The 15,098-nt window shown below is 36.9% G+C and overlaps 1 protein-coding gene across 2 annotated transcripts in view; it reads right to left on the bottom strand.

Annotated features, from left to right (window-relative positions):
- Positions 1-15,098, bottom strand: part of UNC80 (unc-80 homolog, NALCN channel complex subunit) — a 188,215-nt gene that overhangs the window by 35,643 nt on the left and 137,474 nt on the right. For both annotated transcript variants that reach the window (XM_011369629.1, XM_011369628.1), the window contains exons 38-47: positions 13,956-14,139; positions 12,317-12,411; positions 10,684-10,773; positions 9,848-9,949; positions 7,785-7,965; positions 6,421-6,689; positions 4,817-4,951; positions 3,151-3,289; positions 2,363-2,459; positions 50-220 (exon numbers count right to left, since the gene is read on the bottom strand). In XM_011369629.1, the coding sequence (XP_011367931.1) occupies positions 50-220; positions 2,363-2,459; positions 3,151-3,289; positions 4,817-4,951; positions 6,421-6,689; positions 7,785-7,965; positions 9,848-9,949; positions 10,684-10,773; positions 12,317-12,411; positions 13,956-14,139 (1,463 nt within the window). The remainder of the gene's footprint in view (positions 1-49; positions 221-2,362; positions 2,460-3,150; positions 3,290-4,816; positions 4,952-6,420; positions 6,690-7,784; positions 7,966-9,847; positions 9,950-10,683; positions 10,774-12,316; positions 12,412-13,955; positions 14,140-15,098) is intronic.

Consider the following 15,098-nt stretch of genomic DNA (forward strand, 5'->3'; position numbering starts at 1 on the left):
GTAGATACATATAGTTTAAGCCTGTGGATATTTCTGACAATGGAATTACCTCGTGAGAACCTCTACACTGTACAGAAGTGCCTGTAGGGATGTCGCGAGAGCAGCTGTGGCAGCGATCTCTTCTCGGGCAGCAGGCACTGTCTCCACTTGCGATGTCTGCCTCTTTAGCTTTTGTAGGTAACATGGGACTAATGCTTCCAAGACCATCAGCATCTGAAGACTATATTAACAGAAAGAGAACCAAGTCAATGTTGTATTCTACTTAGTTGGTTGTATCATATTTAAGAGCGTGGAGAAATGAAAAGACAAACACTGAAATTTTTCTTGGGAAAACTGCCAGGAATAATGATCAAAACCTGAAACATAAAAGTTCGAAATGACAGAAACTCTAATTGGCAGAGTTTAAAACAGATCAAAGTCAAATAACTCCTCCCCCCGCCCCCCAAAAAATCTAATCAATGAATTAAATCTTTACTATAAATTTTACATGGAATTAAATTAATCCCAATGAAAATAACTTTGAGAAGATAAAATAAAAATAACACATAAAAAGTTGAAAGTGACTTGTCTGCAATTTAAAATGACTGATCAAGGAATTAAACTGGCATAAGGAACTTAGCTTTAGAAAACAATCCCTTAATAAAAATGTATCACTATAGGTATAATTAGGGTAAAGATGTTTATAAAGTCAGAGTCAAAATATACTTGGGGTCAAAACATCCACTGGGTCAAAATAATACAGCTGCAATAGTCAGGTCAACATTTGTCTATACGGATTGCTAACTGAAAGTAGATTTAAGGAGGAACATGAGATTATGACAAATTGATGATAAGAAGATTGTGATCAGACAGAGAGACTTTTAAGAATTTAATGTATAAGTCTGTAAGCCTCAAGCAATCTTTACATCCCAAAGAAGTTACTATATTTTACTTTCAGATCAGTTTTATTTTTCTATACAATATTCTATAAATCACCTAATCTATAGATGCTTCAGGATGGACTTGATTATTAGGTTAGAACTGGACTGGTGTGCATGCACAGGTGCAAGTTCTTTGGCCTCCTTTACTAGGTAAATCACTGGTTATATCCCTTTTCACTTTGAACCTGAGTCAGAGTCACAACTCACCCTGAGAACCTGAGATCATCAACTGCTGTGAAGAGGTCAACCAATGGAGGTGACTCTGGGTTAGACCAGAGCCAGCATCTTGGAATTGGGATGACACTCAGATAAGGTTTATATTCTTGTTCTTTGTGTGACAAGAGTTTATAGTTTCAATTTTTTAAATTGACATCAGAAAGACACTAACCTACCTAGATCTGGCAGTACTAACAGAAGAGCAACGCCCTAGAACAATTTATCAGCTCATACTTCTCTCAAAGTGAGGGAAAGCGGAGGCGAAAGCTGTATGATGTTTACAGCTAATCCTCCATTTTTTTTTGAACTCTCTTCTGACTACAAAGGACTCTCAGGGAAGGAATTACAAATGAGGAAAGTAGGAAAATTGAAACAGTTGGTTGTTGTTTGATTCATTTATTTCATAAATGTTTATTGCTATATCTTCCATGGAATAAAGCATCATGTTGGACGCTGGAAGATATATACAGATATACCAAGAATACGGTAGCCATAAAATATGGTGCTATGTGTGCAGAGTAGGTCTTGTATAAAAAGATCAAAGAAAATTGAGAAGTAGAGGGAGAGAGATTACCTACTGCTGATATAATTGTGCAGGCCAAAGGATTTGTTAAGCCAGAATAGTGGAACATTTTAAAGGAAAGCAATTCTTTTGTTTTTAAGGATATATACTGCATAAAGGAAGCTATCTGTGGTTCATCTGAATTATTGTCTTTGCCTTTTGAAGACTTATTTTAATAGCGAGATAAAACTGGTTTTCATTTCACATATCTGTATGTATCTCAGACCTGAATTGGAATGACACTCTCCACGTGGGTCCTTTAAATTCCTTGCACTTAGCAAAATAACAGCCAAGATATATTCTTGCTGTTTGTGACAGGCATTCTCATTGCTCCTTGGGAAGGGCTTTCTTAAGTATTTTAAATGTCTGTTCTTAAATTTTCATTTGCTATTGATTTGTATTACATGTGAAAATATTTTCTAAATAAGACTAAACATCTTAGCTGCTGCAATAATTCCCAATTAGGGGATTTCAAATTAGTGAAGATTTACTATATCTTCCAGTACCTCTGCTGTGACAAGTTTCCTAAAATTTAGTTTTTGAAAACTTACTTGCCAGAATGCTATAGGCTGGTATTAGCAAACACAATCTTTGTATTCATTCCATTTTATTTTCCTTGCTATATTTACTCATCACAAGGTACAGAATAAAGGGCCGCAGTTACCTTCTGAACGATTCAGGAGCGTACGCCACCACCGTCACACAAAGCTTGATGGCTTCACTTATAGAGAATGTAAGGTCTTCATTTCCATAGCAGAAATCTAAGAGACAGAAGGTTGAGGCACGCTGTCTGGGCGGGTTCTCCCAGGAATAAGGAATCTTCCACTCCTAAATTCTTCTTTCCAGTTAACATTTTTCTAGCCATTTCTTCGTCGAACTTTATTCCTGAACTGTGAACACTATTAATTTTTTCATATAAAAGGCCTGAAAATTCTGTTTTTGTTGTTGTTGCTGTTGTTACTGTTGTTGTTTTACTTTTGAATAATCAATCAGATGCAAAATAAAAGTGCTTCTTTGGGGGATAGGTTTTTAAAAATCTCACCTACTAGAAGATACCAAAGGGCATTTGGATGGTTTAAAGTCAGACAGGAGACTTGATCTTTTAATTACCTCTACTTCTAACAATCTATGATAATTAAAAGCCACTTTGGTGGGTTACTCTCTTAGAATTGCCCAGGAAAACCCAATTTCCTAAAAACTACAGTGCTAAAGTAGTGGTTTGCTCAGCGTCATTTTAGTACAATTATCATAGCAGAGAATTCCTTATTCTTTAAGATTTATAAAAAATTTAAGAAAAACAGAAGATAGGAAAATGTACTCGTTCAGTTTATACCACTGTTCTATTTATTTTTGCTATTTTGATTTAGTTCGAAATACTAGAGTTATTTAAAAAAAAAAAAAAAAAAGCAATTACAAAGAGAAAAAGAATGCCCAGGCAAATTTTGCTTTTACCTAGCGACTTAAGAGGCTTCTCAGCTTTGACCAGCTCTAAGATGTCTAATATGTCCGTGGTCTCTCCCTCCAAGGACTGCAGCAAGTCAAACAGGCACTGAGCTGACACACCTTTGCTGGGCCCATTATTGGCAGCATCCTGTATAAAGAAAGGCAATTTTATTTTATTTATTCCCACCGCAGTACTAATATGGAATTGATCAGAAATTCAAATTTCACAAACGTTACCTCCGATAACAATTACAACATTGATAATGGCATTCGGCTTACATAATTCTGCATCCAATAATGCTGCTGTATGATTTTGGAGTGCAACACCTGATTTTTAAGGGCTCTATTAAATGATAATCTAGGACAAAAGAGATATTTGTGGAAACTCATAAAAATACAGCAACAGATAAACTGCCAGAAAACTTCAAGCCAATGGTTCCTCTGGTCTGCTATTGTAGGACTAAGCATTCTCAAAGGCAATTTTTATAATGGATTACAAAAATTAAATACTTCAAATACGTTTGGGGGAACAGATGCTTATTTTAACAACTCTGGGAATTTTACAGATCCTATTTGATAATATAGCTCCAAAATGGAAATACTTGCCATCTCAAATCTATTTAATATGGCTTTGACTCGTTCATTAAAATAACAAATCCTTATTAAATTTCTACTCTGTGCCATGCACCATTCTGTGCACTAAGGATATAGCAAAACAAAAACAGAAACACACATACACACAAACAACAACTATAAAAAAACACACAAAAAAGACAAATGTCTTGCTTTAATGGAGCTTAAATTCTATTGTGGGGTGTGATACAGATACATATCAGTGAAACAAATACATGTATGGCATTTGATATGGTATAAATACTCTGAAGAAAATAAAAAATAAAGTGGGGTAACTGCTAGAGAGTTATAGAAAGGAAAGAAAATCAGGAACTCTTTTGTCATTTTCTACTTTCCATCCTTTTATTGAGTATTAAAAAACGGAAGAGGTGGCCTGTTTACATGTTAGGGGCTAAGATGAATGTCACAGAGAAATGCTGAACATTATGATTTACCTAGTGAAAGAGAAATTATTTATGGCATCCATTTCCATTGGTTGAAGAAAGAGCTGAGAGACTGATTATACAAATGAACAATGGCCGGGCCATATAAAAATATATAACTCTGCCCCATGACCCGTAGTAACCAGCCCAGGGAACCAACCCAAACCCATTGTCTACAGTAACCAGCACGGGAAGCCAGCGTACTACATGTCAGGCTTATTGGAAGTCAGACTACCAGCTCTAGTGAAAACCGAACAATAACTCCTGTAACAACAGACCTCCAAACAGCCAAGACTGATTAATAATTGACAGCTTCCCTAATCTTTGTCCCTGCTTCCAACATAAGATCAATCAGAGTAAGCCAAATATGCACTCCCAATTAATCACCCAGGCTGCCCTGCTTCTAGTTAGCCCACTTCCCCTGGCCAACAGCCTCCAAACAGGGCATCCGTGATGCTTTCTCTTTTCTCCCTATAAAGGTCTCTCACTCCTCTGCTTGTCTTTGAGTCTTTGCCAAAACACAAGTGGGGGCTGACGCATTGCTAGAGCAAGCTACGAATAAACAGCCTTTGCTTTTCTCATTTGCTTGGTTTTCATTTATTTCCACAGAGTATACTCACGGGAAATTCTAGGAGAGGGGCCACACTAGCAAACAGCTGGAGCACAAAGGGCTTCCGGTGTATAATGTAGAACTGGTGGCAGGCAAATTCGATGGCTTGACGCAACTGGGGATTGCTTTCGTAATCAGAGTATACCTTTGGAAAAATGCGACATATTCAGAAAATGCCTTAACAGCATATCAAAGTTGTGTCTGCTTTTAAAACTCATAGCCATGGGAAGCACGGATGGAAATGGATAATTTCATATACTGGTAGAGGGGAGTGTAAAAAATAGTATAACTTTTCTTGAGAAAAATTTGGTAATATACATAAAATTCTAAAAATATAAATATACTTTGCCCCCAGGAACTTTGTGATTAGGAATTTATCTCAAAAAAAGAATTGGACAAATGTACAAAAGATGTATATATAAGAATGCCTCCTGCAAGGTTGCTTATTATAGTGGAAAATTTGAAACAACTTAAATTACTCATAAATTGGGGTTGGTTAAGTGAATTATGGCACACACATACAACAGAATACTATGCAGTTATTTCTTTTAAATGCTATCCAGTTAAATATAGCTATATGAATAAAATGCCCATGATACTCTTAGTGTTACATGAAAAAAGTAGTTAACAAACTTGAATAAATAGTGTGATCCAACTTTTGTTTTAAAAAAAAAGGTAGGATAGAGTGCCAGGATTTTCAAAAAGTGTAAACCATGGTTATGCAAGAGGGAGGATGGCAAGTGATTTTTATTTTCTTCTTTAAACTTTTTTTTAATCTCCTGAATTTTATAATGAACATTTGTTGTTTTTAGGAATCAGTGAAAAAGTTATAAAAATAGAAAAAAATTCCAGTAATTTAAAAATAGGACAAAGAGCCCTGGTGTTATTCAAAGTAAATTCCTCCTCCTCTAGATTGAGGAAACTCCACTCTGCACAAGCATGTAATATTTTTATAATTTTTATTAAAACTTCCATAAAAATTGAGAACTAGAATGAGCCATCAGGCCCTCTGTGAACTTTATTCAGTACTAACTGTAGTCAGATGCATACTAGACATAAGAAAAACAGAAACGTTTCCTATTAAATTCACCTCCTTCAATCCCTTCATACCAAATTTAATGGTGATGAAAATCTTTATTCAGATGGAGGTCAGAGAATCTCTTAAGAGAAACAGCAGCTGAACACTTGACATATATTTAAATAATGGTTCTCAAATAGTCTAAGGTATCAGAACCACCTGGAGGTCTTGTTAAAACACGGATTACTGGGCCCTGATTTGCAAGTTTCTGATTCAGTAGGTCTGGATGGGGCCCAAGAATGTGCATTTCTACCAGATTACCAGGTGATTCTGGTACTACTGGTCCAGAGACCACGCTTTGAGAATCAGTGGCCTAGAAGAAATGTGAAAGCATATTACAGGTCTAGAGGATCTCAGCATAGAATGGAATATTGTGACCTCTTAAAAAAGTTAAAAGGATTTCATTTGGTGCTTTCTCCTGCCACAAAAGGAGATAGCTCCATCATTTAAAAGTTTCAGTATAGAAACTTCTTGTTGACCTCTGGGTGAGCAGTACTCGGGTTAATTTTCAGGTTAAGAGAAGAGAGCCTGGGTACCTGCAGCATGGTGGGCAGAATCCACTGGTAGCCGCTGAGAGAGAAGAGGTGGTTGAAATGCACAGCGCTGTTGATGACGGTGGCGGCGTACTGCCTGAGCAGGGCACTGTCCTCCGGGTGAAGAATCAGAGCCCCATTAAAAACGTTGAGGAAAAGCATGATTTCGTCACCCCAGGGAAACTCGCTCGGCATGCCCAAGAACATCTCCTCCAGGAGTTGGATCCACAAGCTTTTCTGAAGAGTGTCGAGGCCAAACAGCTCCTTCCCAGCTGTAAGAACACAAAATGTCAGAGACAGAGTTAGCCCCACGCCAATCCTGTCTGTGTGCAAGGGCAGTCGAATCCGAGGGCACTGCTGTTTTCCGTTTGTTCCAACCTCAAGATGTGAAGATCTACTTTTGAAGTGGTTCCCAGCACGATATTGCTGGCATCGGGATAACACTTCCTAGTTCTCAAAGGACTTTCAGCATCACTTCTTTGATTCAACTCTGTAGGCAAGGCAGGGCAGACATGTTGCTGCTGAATAAGCTGCGGCTTTGGGACAAGTTATTTCAGAAGGAAAATGGCAGGGCTGGGACTAACGCTTGGTCTTTTGACTCCTACTCAGATTAGAGCTCTTTCTACTATTACTTTGGAGCTCATAGATGAAGGCGTTGAGCACAAGTATGCTCATTTGAGTAAACTGTCCCAACTTAATAATCGAGTAACAGAACAAGGTTTCCAAGCGGCTCTCCTTCTGTTTCTCTGTCCCTGTTTCTTTCTCAATTCAGTATAATGTAGAAAGAGTAAAATGCACAGATCTTAAATGTAGAGTTGAATGAGTTCTGACAAAAATAAACACTCATGTAACCATCACCCTAATCAATACAGAAATAATTTCATCACCTTGGAAAGTTCCCCTATGTCCTTTTCCTGGAAATTCATTCCCCCTAAACCCAGCGGTAACCACTGCCCTGATTTCTGTCACTGTAGAATAGTTTTGCCACCTCTTGAGCTTCATATAAATATCTGTTCTTCACTTAGTCAAATATTTCCCTAATACGCCGTACAACTTCCTTCGACTGCATATGATTAGCTTAGAGCAGTGGTCTCAAAGTTTGGTCCCCAGAATAGCAGCATCATCACCACCTGGGAACTTACTAGAAATGCAAGTTCCTGGGCCTCATTCCAGAGCTACTGAATCAGAAACTCCTGAGTGGAGGGTGGGGCCCACTAATCCACATTTTTTCAAGTCCTCCAGGTGATTCTGATACAAAGTCAGGGCTGAGAACCATTGGCTTATAGAACTGTCTGTTGATTAGGATGCTCTAAGGACAAAACAAAGGCATGAGAGGCACAAGAGAGGACATGCTTTTTTCTTAATACCTTGAGGATCACTGAAGAGTGAAAACTCAGCATCGATAGCACTTCGAGGGAACGAGGGCAGTCGGAGGAGGTCTTCCTGGAGCATGGAGACATGGGACTGTTTGTGGGCTGTAGGGATCTTCTGGGTCAGGGAAATGAGAAACAAAACCCGCCCTACTTCTTCCAGCTTCCGAGTGAACACCTAGCAAAAAACGAAAGCAGGATGAAAGAATTAGCAACTCCGAAATTACAAAGAGTAAAGACATTGAAGTAAAATCTTCAAAGTCCAACCAGGTTGATAAAATTAAGAGGTGGGGGGGGGGGGCGGGAAAGTGAAATGAGAAATGCCTTCCCACCACACACACATAGAAAGACCACACACTTAATTGACTCTCACTTCCTGCATCTGTCTGCTCTACAAAAGGAAGTGTTTCCTATGGAGTTTGCAGGCTGGAGGAGCACAAGGCGAGCATTGTCAAGAATAGTTCAATATTACATGAAGGCTATTTGTCTGGATATCATAATATAGGAGACCTTCTCTGACAGGAGCCAGCCAGTCAGTTCCAATTGCTTCTACTGTTTCCAATGATGCCTTAAGCTGTTTCCTGTCAGTTCTGGGTTTGACTTTTTAAAAAAGACCAAAAAAGGATCCAGGAAAAAATCTATCTTGGGACAGAAGCTGATGGAATCTAGGTTAGTGCCCCTTTCACCCTGGATTCAGCTGGCATAGGCATGGGGTTCTTAGTCCCTTCTGTTGGTTATTTCTTTGTTGATGATCAGTGGACAGGGGATGTGATTAGGGTATTCATAAGCAGTGAGCCGCTGTTGAGGAAACTTCAAAGCCAGAACCATGGCCCTACATACTGTTATTTCCCCAAGGGACTTAGAAGTCTTAAGGTCCAACTTGGAGTGCAGATAGAGCAAGAGCCCCATTTTATGTTATTCTTTTAAAGGATGTTCTTAAATATGATTAAATTGAAAAAAAAAATACTGAAGTGCCATCATTGATGATGGCTTTAGTTATTTTGTTACCAAAATCAGGAGCTGGAATAATTTTGGGGGGAATTGTTTTAGAAACTGTTTAAATGTAAGATCTTACAGTTTTGCCCAATATTTCACACCTTATAACACATTCAGTATTTTCTTTCTTTTAAATGTAATTTAGATAGTTAATGGTATTATATTTTTAATTACTTAAGTGGTCTAGTGCTATGCCATTCTTATTCATCTCCTGAAGTTATTTTGGGTAGTTGATGCCAAATTCGCATCCTGCTATTGCAGAAAAATTGAAATTATAAAGTATCTTGAAATTACTGTTTAGACATTTTATTAAAAATAAATGTAAATCACTTACAAATAAATGTTAATAAAAAATAAATCTGTCACGCATAGACCATATTAAAATTGTATCATTATAGAATTGTATACTACAGCTATATTTTACATGCAAAATAGTGAATTTCTTTAAGCTCAAAGTCTGATTTGCAATAAGATATGTGAACATTGTTCTATTCGTCAATCTTAAATCTAAGTGCAAGTGCTTGATTACATCTCCTCCTGTTTTAAGAGAAGTTAGTAACATGCCCAAGGTCGAATTTCTGGTCAGTGGCAGAGCTGGGACTGGGTCCAAATCTCTGGACCTTAGTTCAGTGCTTTTTTCAAATGCATTATATTGATCCCTTTTACCTATTTTTTTTTTTCAGCTAGCTTAAACCTCTGGGACAATCTTCTAATAGTTACATTATATGTACTTCCAATCCTGTTTTACAAAAATATGGAATAAAAATTCATTCTTAGAAACTAGTAGGTAAATAAATTAGAAGATTTCTATTATTTTTACCTAATGATTCATCATAGCATTACTCCAGGTGGGTGTTTCTTAATAGTTTTATGTTATGATCCAATTTATAAACTTAATTAACACTCTATTTGGGGGATCCATCTTGACCAATGGCCCATTTATCCGTTCTCTTTAAAGAGGATTATAACAGATTCATAGAATCTCAGGGTTGGCGACACATTTACAGATCACCCATCTCCACAACATGGCAAAACCATAGGATAAAACTGAGGCAGTCAGGCACCTGTTTCTGAATGAGCTCCTGCCCTTTCTCGGGATGCATATGCACAAGGTTCAGCTGTGGAGATACTGACCTCCGGAAAGGATAAATATCCCGAACGTAGGTCTGTGATGGGATGATATAAAGACAAAAAGGAGTTCAAATGATTAAACTTCTACTCTCATTTCCTCTTTACCCAAAGGCAGACAAATAAGAGGTAGGTATTCTCTAATGGGTCTGATTCTTAGTACTTTATATTCCCCAATGCTACACAATCCTGGGGAAGGTAAACCCCCTCCTCAGGAAAGCTTCAGATTACCCAGGCTGAATACCCTTTCCAAACACCGGGGCATTCTCAGGAGCAAAGGAGCTAAAGGCAATTTACTGAATGACATTCTAGAAGAAGAAAGTCACTGTAAAGTGATGTCAGTGGTTGAAGTCCCTTTTGCTCATTAGATCAGGTCACCTAGTCATGCTTAACATAACAGAAGGGAGAACCAAAACAGCATGAAAATTCCAAATAGACACAAGCAGTTATTATATGGGCGACTTAGTTTTTCATCTAGATGTAATAATAATGAGTAACGAAGTGCTTTACTTGGCTTATCTCCTTTAATTATAACAATGACCCTATAGTAGATACTATTATCATCATCTTCATTTTACAGACAATGAAACTGAAGAATGCAGAGGTAAAGTGGCTAGTCTATAGCCACACAGACAGTAAAGTGGTGTGACATAAGTGTCCGTACTCCTAACCTCTAAATAGCAGTGCCTCTCTGAGTGCAAGCCGCCCTCAGGAAAGGCATGATGAGCTTTCGCCACAACTTAACATGAGTGTCATTACTGCATAGTCCTACCTTATTGTAGTGGATAAGATTCCATCTTTTATCCATGAGAAAATAATGTGTCGACTGGGATTCTGGGATATTAAAAAACTCCAGGCACTCCTAGAACAACAACAAATTTTAATAAATGTTTATTGAGAACATATTATGTGACAGGTAGCAAGCTGAAAAATACAAATATTATAAAAACAAGGTAACTGCTTATAAGAATTTTATATATGTGTGTGTGTATATATATATTTTATATACTTTGTATATATTATGTGTGTATATATATGTTTGTATATGTGTGCATGTGTGTGTGTGTGTGTGTGTGTGTGTGTGTGTGTATCCAAACACACACACATATGGATACACATCGGATTTGGATACATAGTTATCCAAAGAATGATATAATAAGGACTAATAATGTATTATAAACCATCTGCTCTCATAACTCTAAAAGCTGTACAATTATAATTCAGATTGAGTGATGAACTGTGGAGGTATAGTGGTACCTACTAGTCTCAATATCAGGAAGAAAGTACATTTAGTAACATTAAGAATAACACAAACTATAATGCACCGAGCATTCATTATATTCTATATTTCAAGTTCAATGTTTTCCATGTAGATAACTTGTCCAACCCGCCCAAGTATCCCAGTACTATTGAAAAAGAAACTGAGACTAGAGAGGTCCTATTGTCTGATATAGGTCATGCTGGTTGTAGTAGAGCCTGGGTTGGACTCACGCTGTTTGCCTTCCTGTTATCCTACCATTCAACGTGAGCAGGAAAATGTAGTGGTTGCTGAACTTTGCTTCCCTGGGCCTTAGAAATTCCCTGGAGATGTCTGGTTTTGGACTGAAGGAGGCTTAACAACACTTTATACTGAAATAAAACATAAAAGTTTGGCAAAACTGAATTTTTCAGAAGTCTCTTCTACTTATGTCTGGGCCTAGAGTTGTATTCTAGGAAGTCATATTACCAAAAGTTTGGACTCCAGATAAATAAACACTAGTGATTCTAGAGGGAATCACAGTATTGGTTTACTTATTACTTTCCCTTAAAAACTTTTCAGGTATATGTAGCCATGGATCGCATTTCTTTTGAGGGCAATAACTTCCATAACCATTAAAAATAATTTCTTGACTCATTTGATTTATTCTAAGTTTTATGTTTTCTGTTTCTCCAATAATTTCTGTCAGTGACAAGTCAAGAATGCATATTGTTCAACTAGATGCCACAGAAAGCGTCTGTGGCAGATCCTCAGCTGACAGCTAGAGTTTGCTCTCCATGTGCAAATCCAGGGCACATCCAGAGCTACCATACATGATGCCAGGGAGCTCTCAGGCAGGAATCCACAGCATTTTTGGGAGAGTCGGGAATACACTGCAGAGTGTCAAGGTGCTGCTGTTGTTGAAAGAGAAACTGCACATGGTTTTGCTTACTTCTCTGCACAGCTAAAATGTCAGTAAATGAGGGGGAAATTATTCAAGGAAACAGAGGAAATACACAATAGTGGAACAGATTCTAGAAGAGGTAAATAAATGCACGTGCTCGTTTGAAGATAGAAAAATGCCATTTAATTGTCAGCTGGATGATCATTGAAGTGGTCATAAACATTGTACAAATAAAAAATCATTTCTGTCAAAAGTCATCTCTACCTTTAACAGGGCTTCAAATTGAGTGTCTTCATGGACTGGTAACTGGGTTGGGATATCACACTCATTCTGTCCATGAACTACCAAGGTTTTGGTACCTAAAGAAAGTAAAAACCATAATAAATTGACTTGTACTATAGGAAAATTTGTATTTAAAGCACAAAATATTAAAATATCAGTAAGGTGATATTTTTTATAAATATGATTATTACTATTAGTGCTTACAGTGAATTGTGTATTATACTAACTGCATTCCTTTATTTGTAGTTAAATGTATATTTTCAATATATTTACTTATTATTAAATAATGACAGCTACCATTTATGAAGTTCTCAATACTTTTTCATGTGTTTTATGTGCATAATCATTTAAATTTCACAGCAACTCTATGATATGGGTATTTTTATTTTCATCTTACAAATGAGGAAACAGAGAGATTACTCTTATAAGCAAGAACTTACAAATAACTTATTCAAAGACACACATTTATTTAGTGGAAGAGTCAGAATTCAAACCTTAGGTATTGCAACAAGTAACATATCCTATATTTTAAATGAGATGATCAAGCAATATGTTAAGAATATATAAACAGACATATTAGCAAAACCAAAACAAGTACTTTTTTTGTATTCTGCTTAGCCAGTGAGAAAGTACTTATTTTACTTCACTCATTAATTATACATCTTTGTGAATAGGATGATATGTCTTGATTTTAATGAGTTGTTTTTAAGTGTATGAATGACAATATGAGTTTCTTCACTATAATAAAAATTGATCCTTTTGTTGGATCACCTAGAGAACATATATAAAGATACAATGACCATTTATGGATTCCTCATCCTGAGTCAGGTATGGCAGAGAGTATTTTACATACCTAAACTCATTCATTTCTCATGATTGTGAAGAATGAATTACATCCATATTTTACACATGAGAAAAAAAAAACTTGAAAAATGATGTACTTTTTCATAGCTAATACTCATTATACAGACAATAAATGGTAATTCTATGATTTTTAACACAGGCAGCTTTGCTGCCAGAACTTTTGTTCTTTTATATAACTTTATTTCTTTATTTCAACACATGTATCATCTCATATTTTCTTAGTCACTGCATGAGGATAAAGGCTTGGCAAAATTTTTATCTTCAAGAAAGACAAAATATCAAAGTGAAAAGGAACTGTAACTAGAGTTTACATCACACTCCCTGTTCTTTTGTAATTCTCCTTCTTCCTGCTTTTCCCTTTCCCACTTTTTCACAAAGCCATCTCTCACTGAGTTCACAAAGAAATGGGGTCCATGCCATGCAAACAATATTATTCTCCTTGCAGTGCCACACATTCATTCTAAAAGGCTCTCAGTTCAGCTGGCCCTCTGCGATAGACTTAAGTAAATCTTCAACCTTGGCAGCCCTTCAAGGACTGATTCACGCGGATCTCAGTTCTGATGTCTCCCTTTTTTATCTGGCAACTGCTGACTTTTAAAGGGTCTATTATATTTCTTTGGATGGTATTGAACAAAAATTCTTTGAAGCACTCAACACCAAGGTCAGAACCCTGAAAATTTTCTCATGAATGAAAGAGATGCTTGGTCTTTAGAAAAGTTATTTATACTCTTTAAAAAAAAAAGCAGTAGTGGATTACCTGGCATTGATGCGGTCACCAGGAGCTTTACCTCACACTGCTCCTTCTTCATGGTCTGCTTCAGGTCCTTGAAGAAGAGGCCCTCTACATAACCCACCACCTCCCACAGGAAAGTCAGAGTGGCTGAGATGGCATCCATGCCCCACTCGCAGGGGGTCCGCACAAAGTACATAATTAATCCTACCTAAAAAACAGAACAGGAAGAGTTCACAATGCCACGATAATCCTGAGCTCATATTCTCATCTCCTTGGCTTTTCTTTTCTTGATTAAATATACTTTTGTGCTTTCACATTCTCTGTTCAAATGCTTATCCAACGCTTTCAGTGGCAATAAACAGGAGAGGGCATAACTGGAAAGCTGACCAGAATAGACTTCCGTACATTTTTATGTATCACTAAAATGGTTACTTCTTAAGAGCAAAGCAGAAGGTCATTTTTCCAGGCTTCGAGTCACTTGGTAGCTCAGGTTCTTAGAATACCTCAAATTAATCTCTGTATGATGTTTGCCCAAACACTCTTGGTAGCTTGGGTTATGTCTAAAAGTCTGAACCTAAGAACACTCTGCTTGGCTAAGTTGATGAACTTAAAAGTCTTTGTGTCCTCTCAAAAATTTTGGACAACTGTGCTGTTTTGTACATTTTTTAAGCTAACATTTAAAATGTCTCATTATAAGTTAAATTTTTGTAAATAGAAGTAGAATATGTTAAATATTCTATATGTTGAAATAAGACAACAGTAATTAGAATGTGTATTTCGTCGAATTTAGAAAGAAATGCAAATTTGATAAAATAAGTTTTTAACTACCTTATTTAATAATGAACAACAAAAAATCAGAAAAAAAAAACAGTAAAAGTATTCCACCCACACACTTGCCATGGCTTTTATCTATGTTTCTTGAAAAGCTTTTTGATCCTAGAAAATTTTCCAGTTACATGGAAAGAATGTGTCACTAACCTAATCTGCTTTGGTGATTCTGAAGGCTGAACACCCACCCTAAAGAGAGCCAAACCTCAACCCTAGTAGAAATCTATAAAAGGTAGGAAAAGGTGGGAAGTCTGATGGGTTTAAAGTACCTTGATCAGTCAGAAATGAGGGTTCCTTAAAATTAATACAGTACATCAGATTCTTTCTCTGTCTTACACA

Source organism: Pteropus vampyrus, unplaced genomic scaffold, assembly GCF_000151845.1.
Source record: "Pteropus vampyrus isolate Shadow unplaced genomic scaffold, Pvam_2.0 Scaffold152, whole genome shotgun sequence".
In the NCBI taxonomy this organism is placed as follows: Eukaryota; Metazoa; Chordata; class Mammalia; order Chiroptera; family Pteropodidae; genus Pteropus; species Pteropus vampyrus.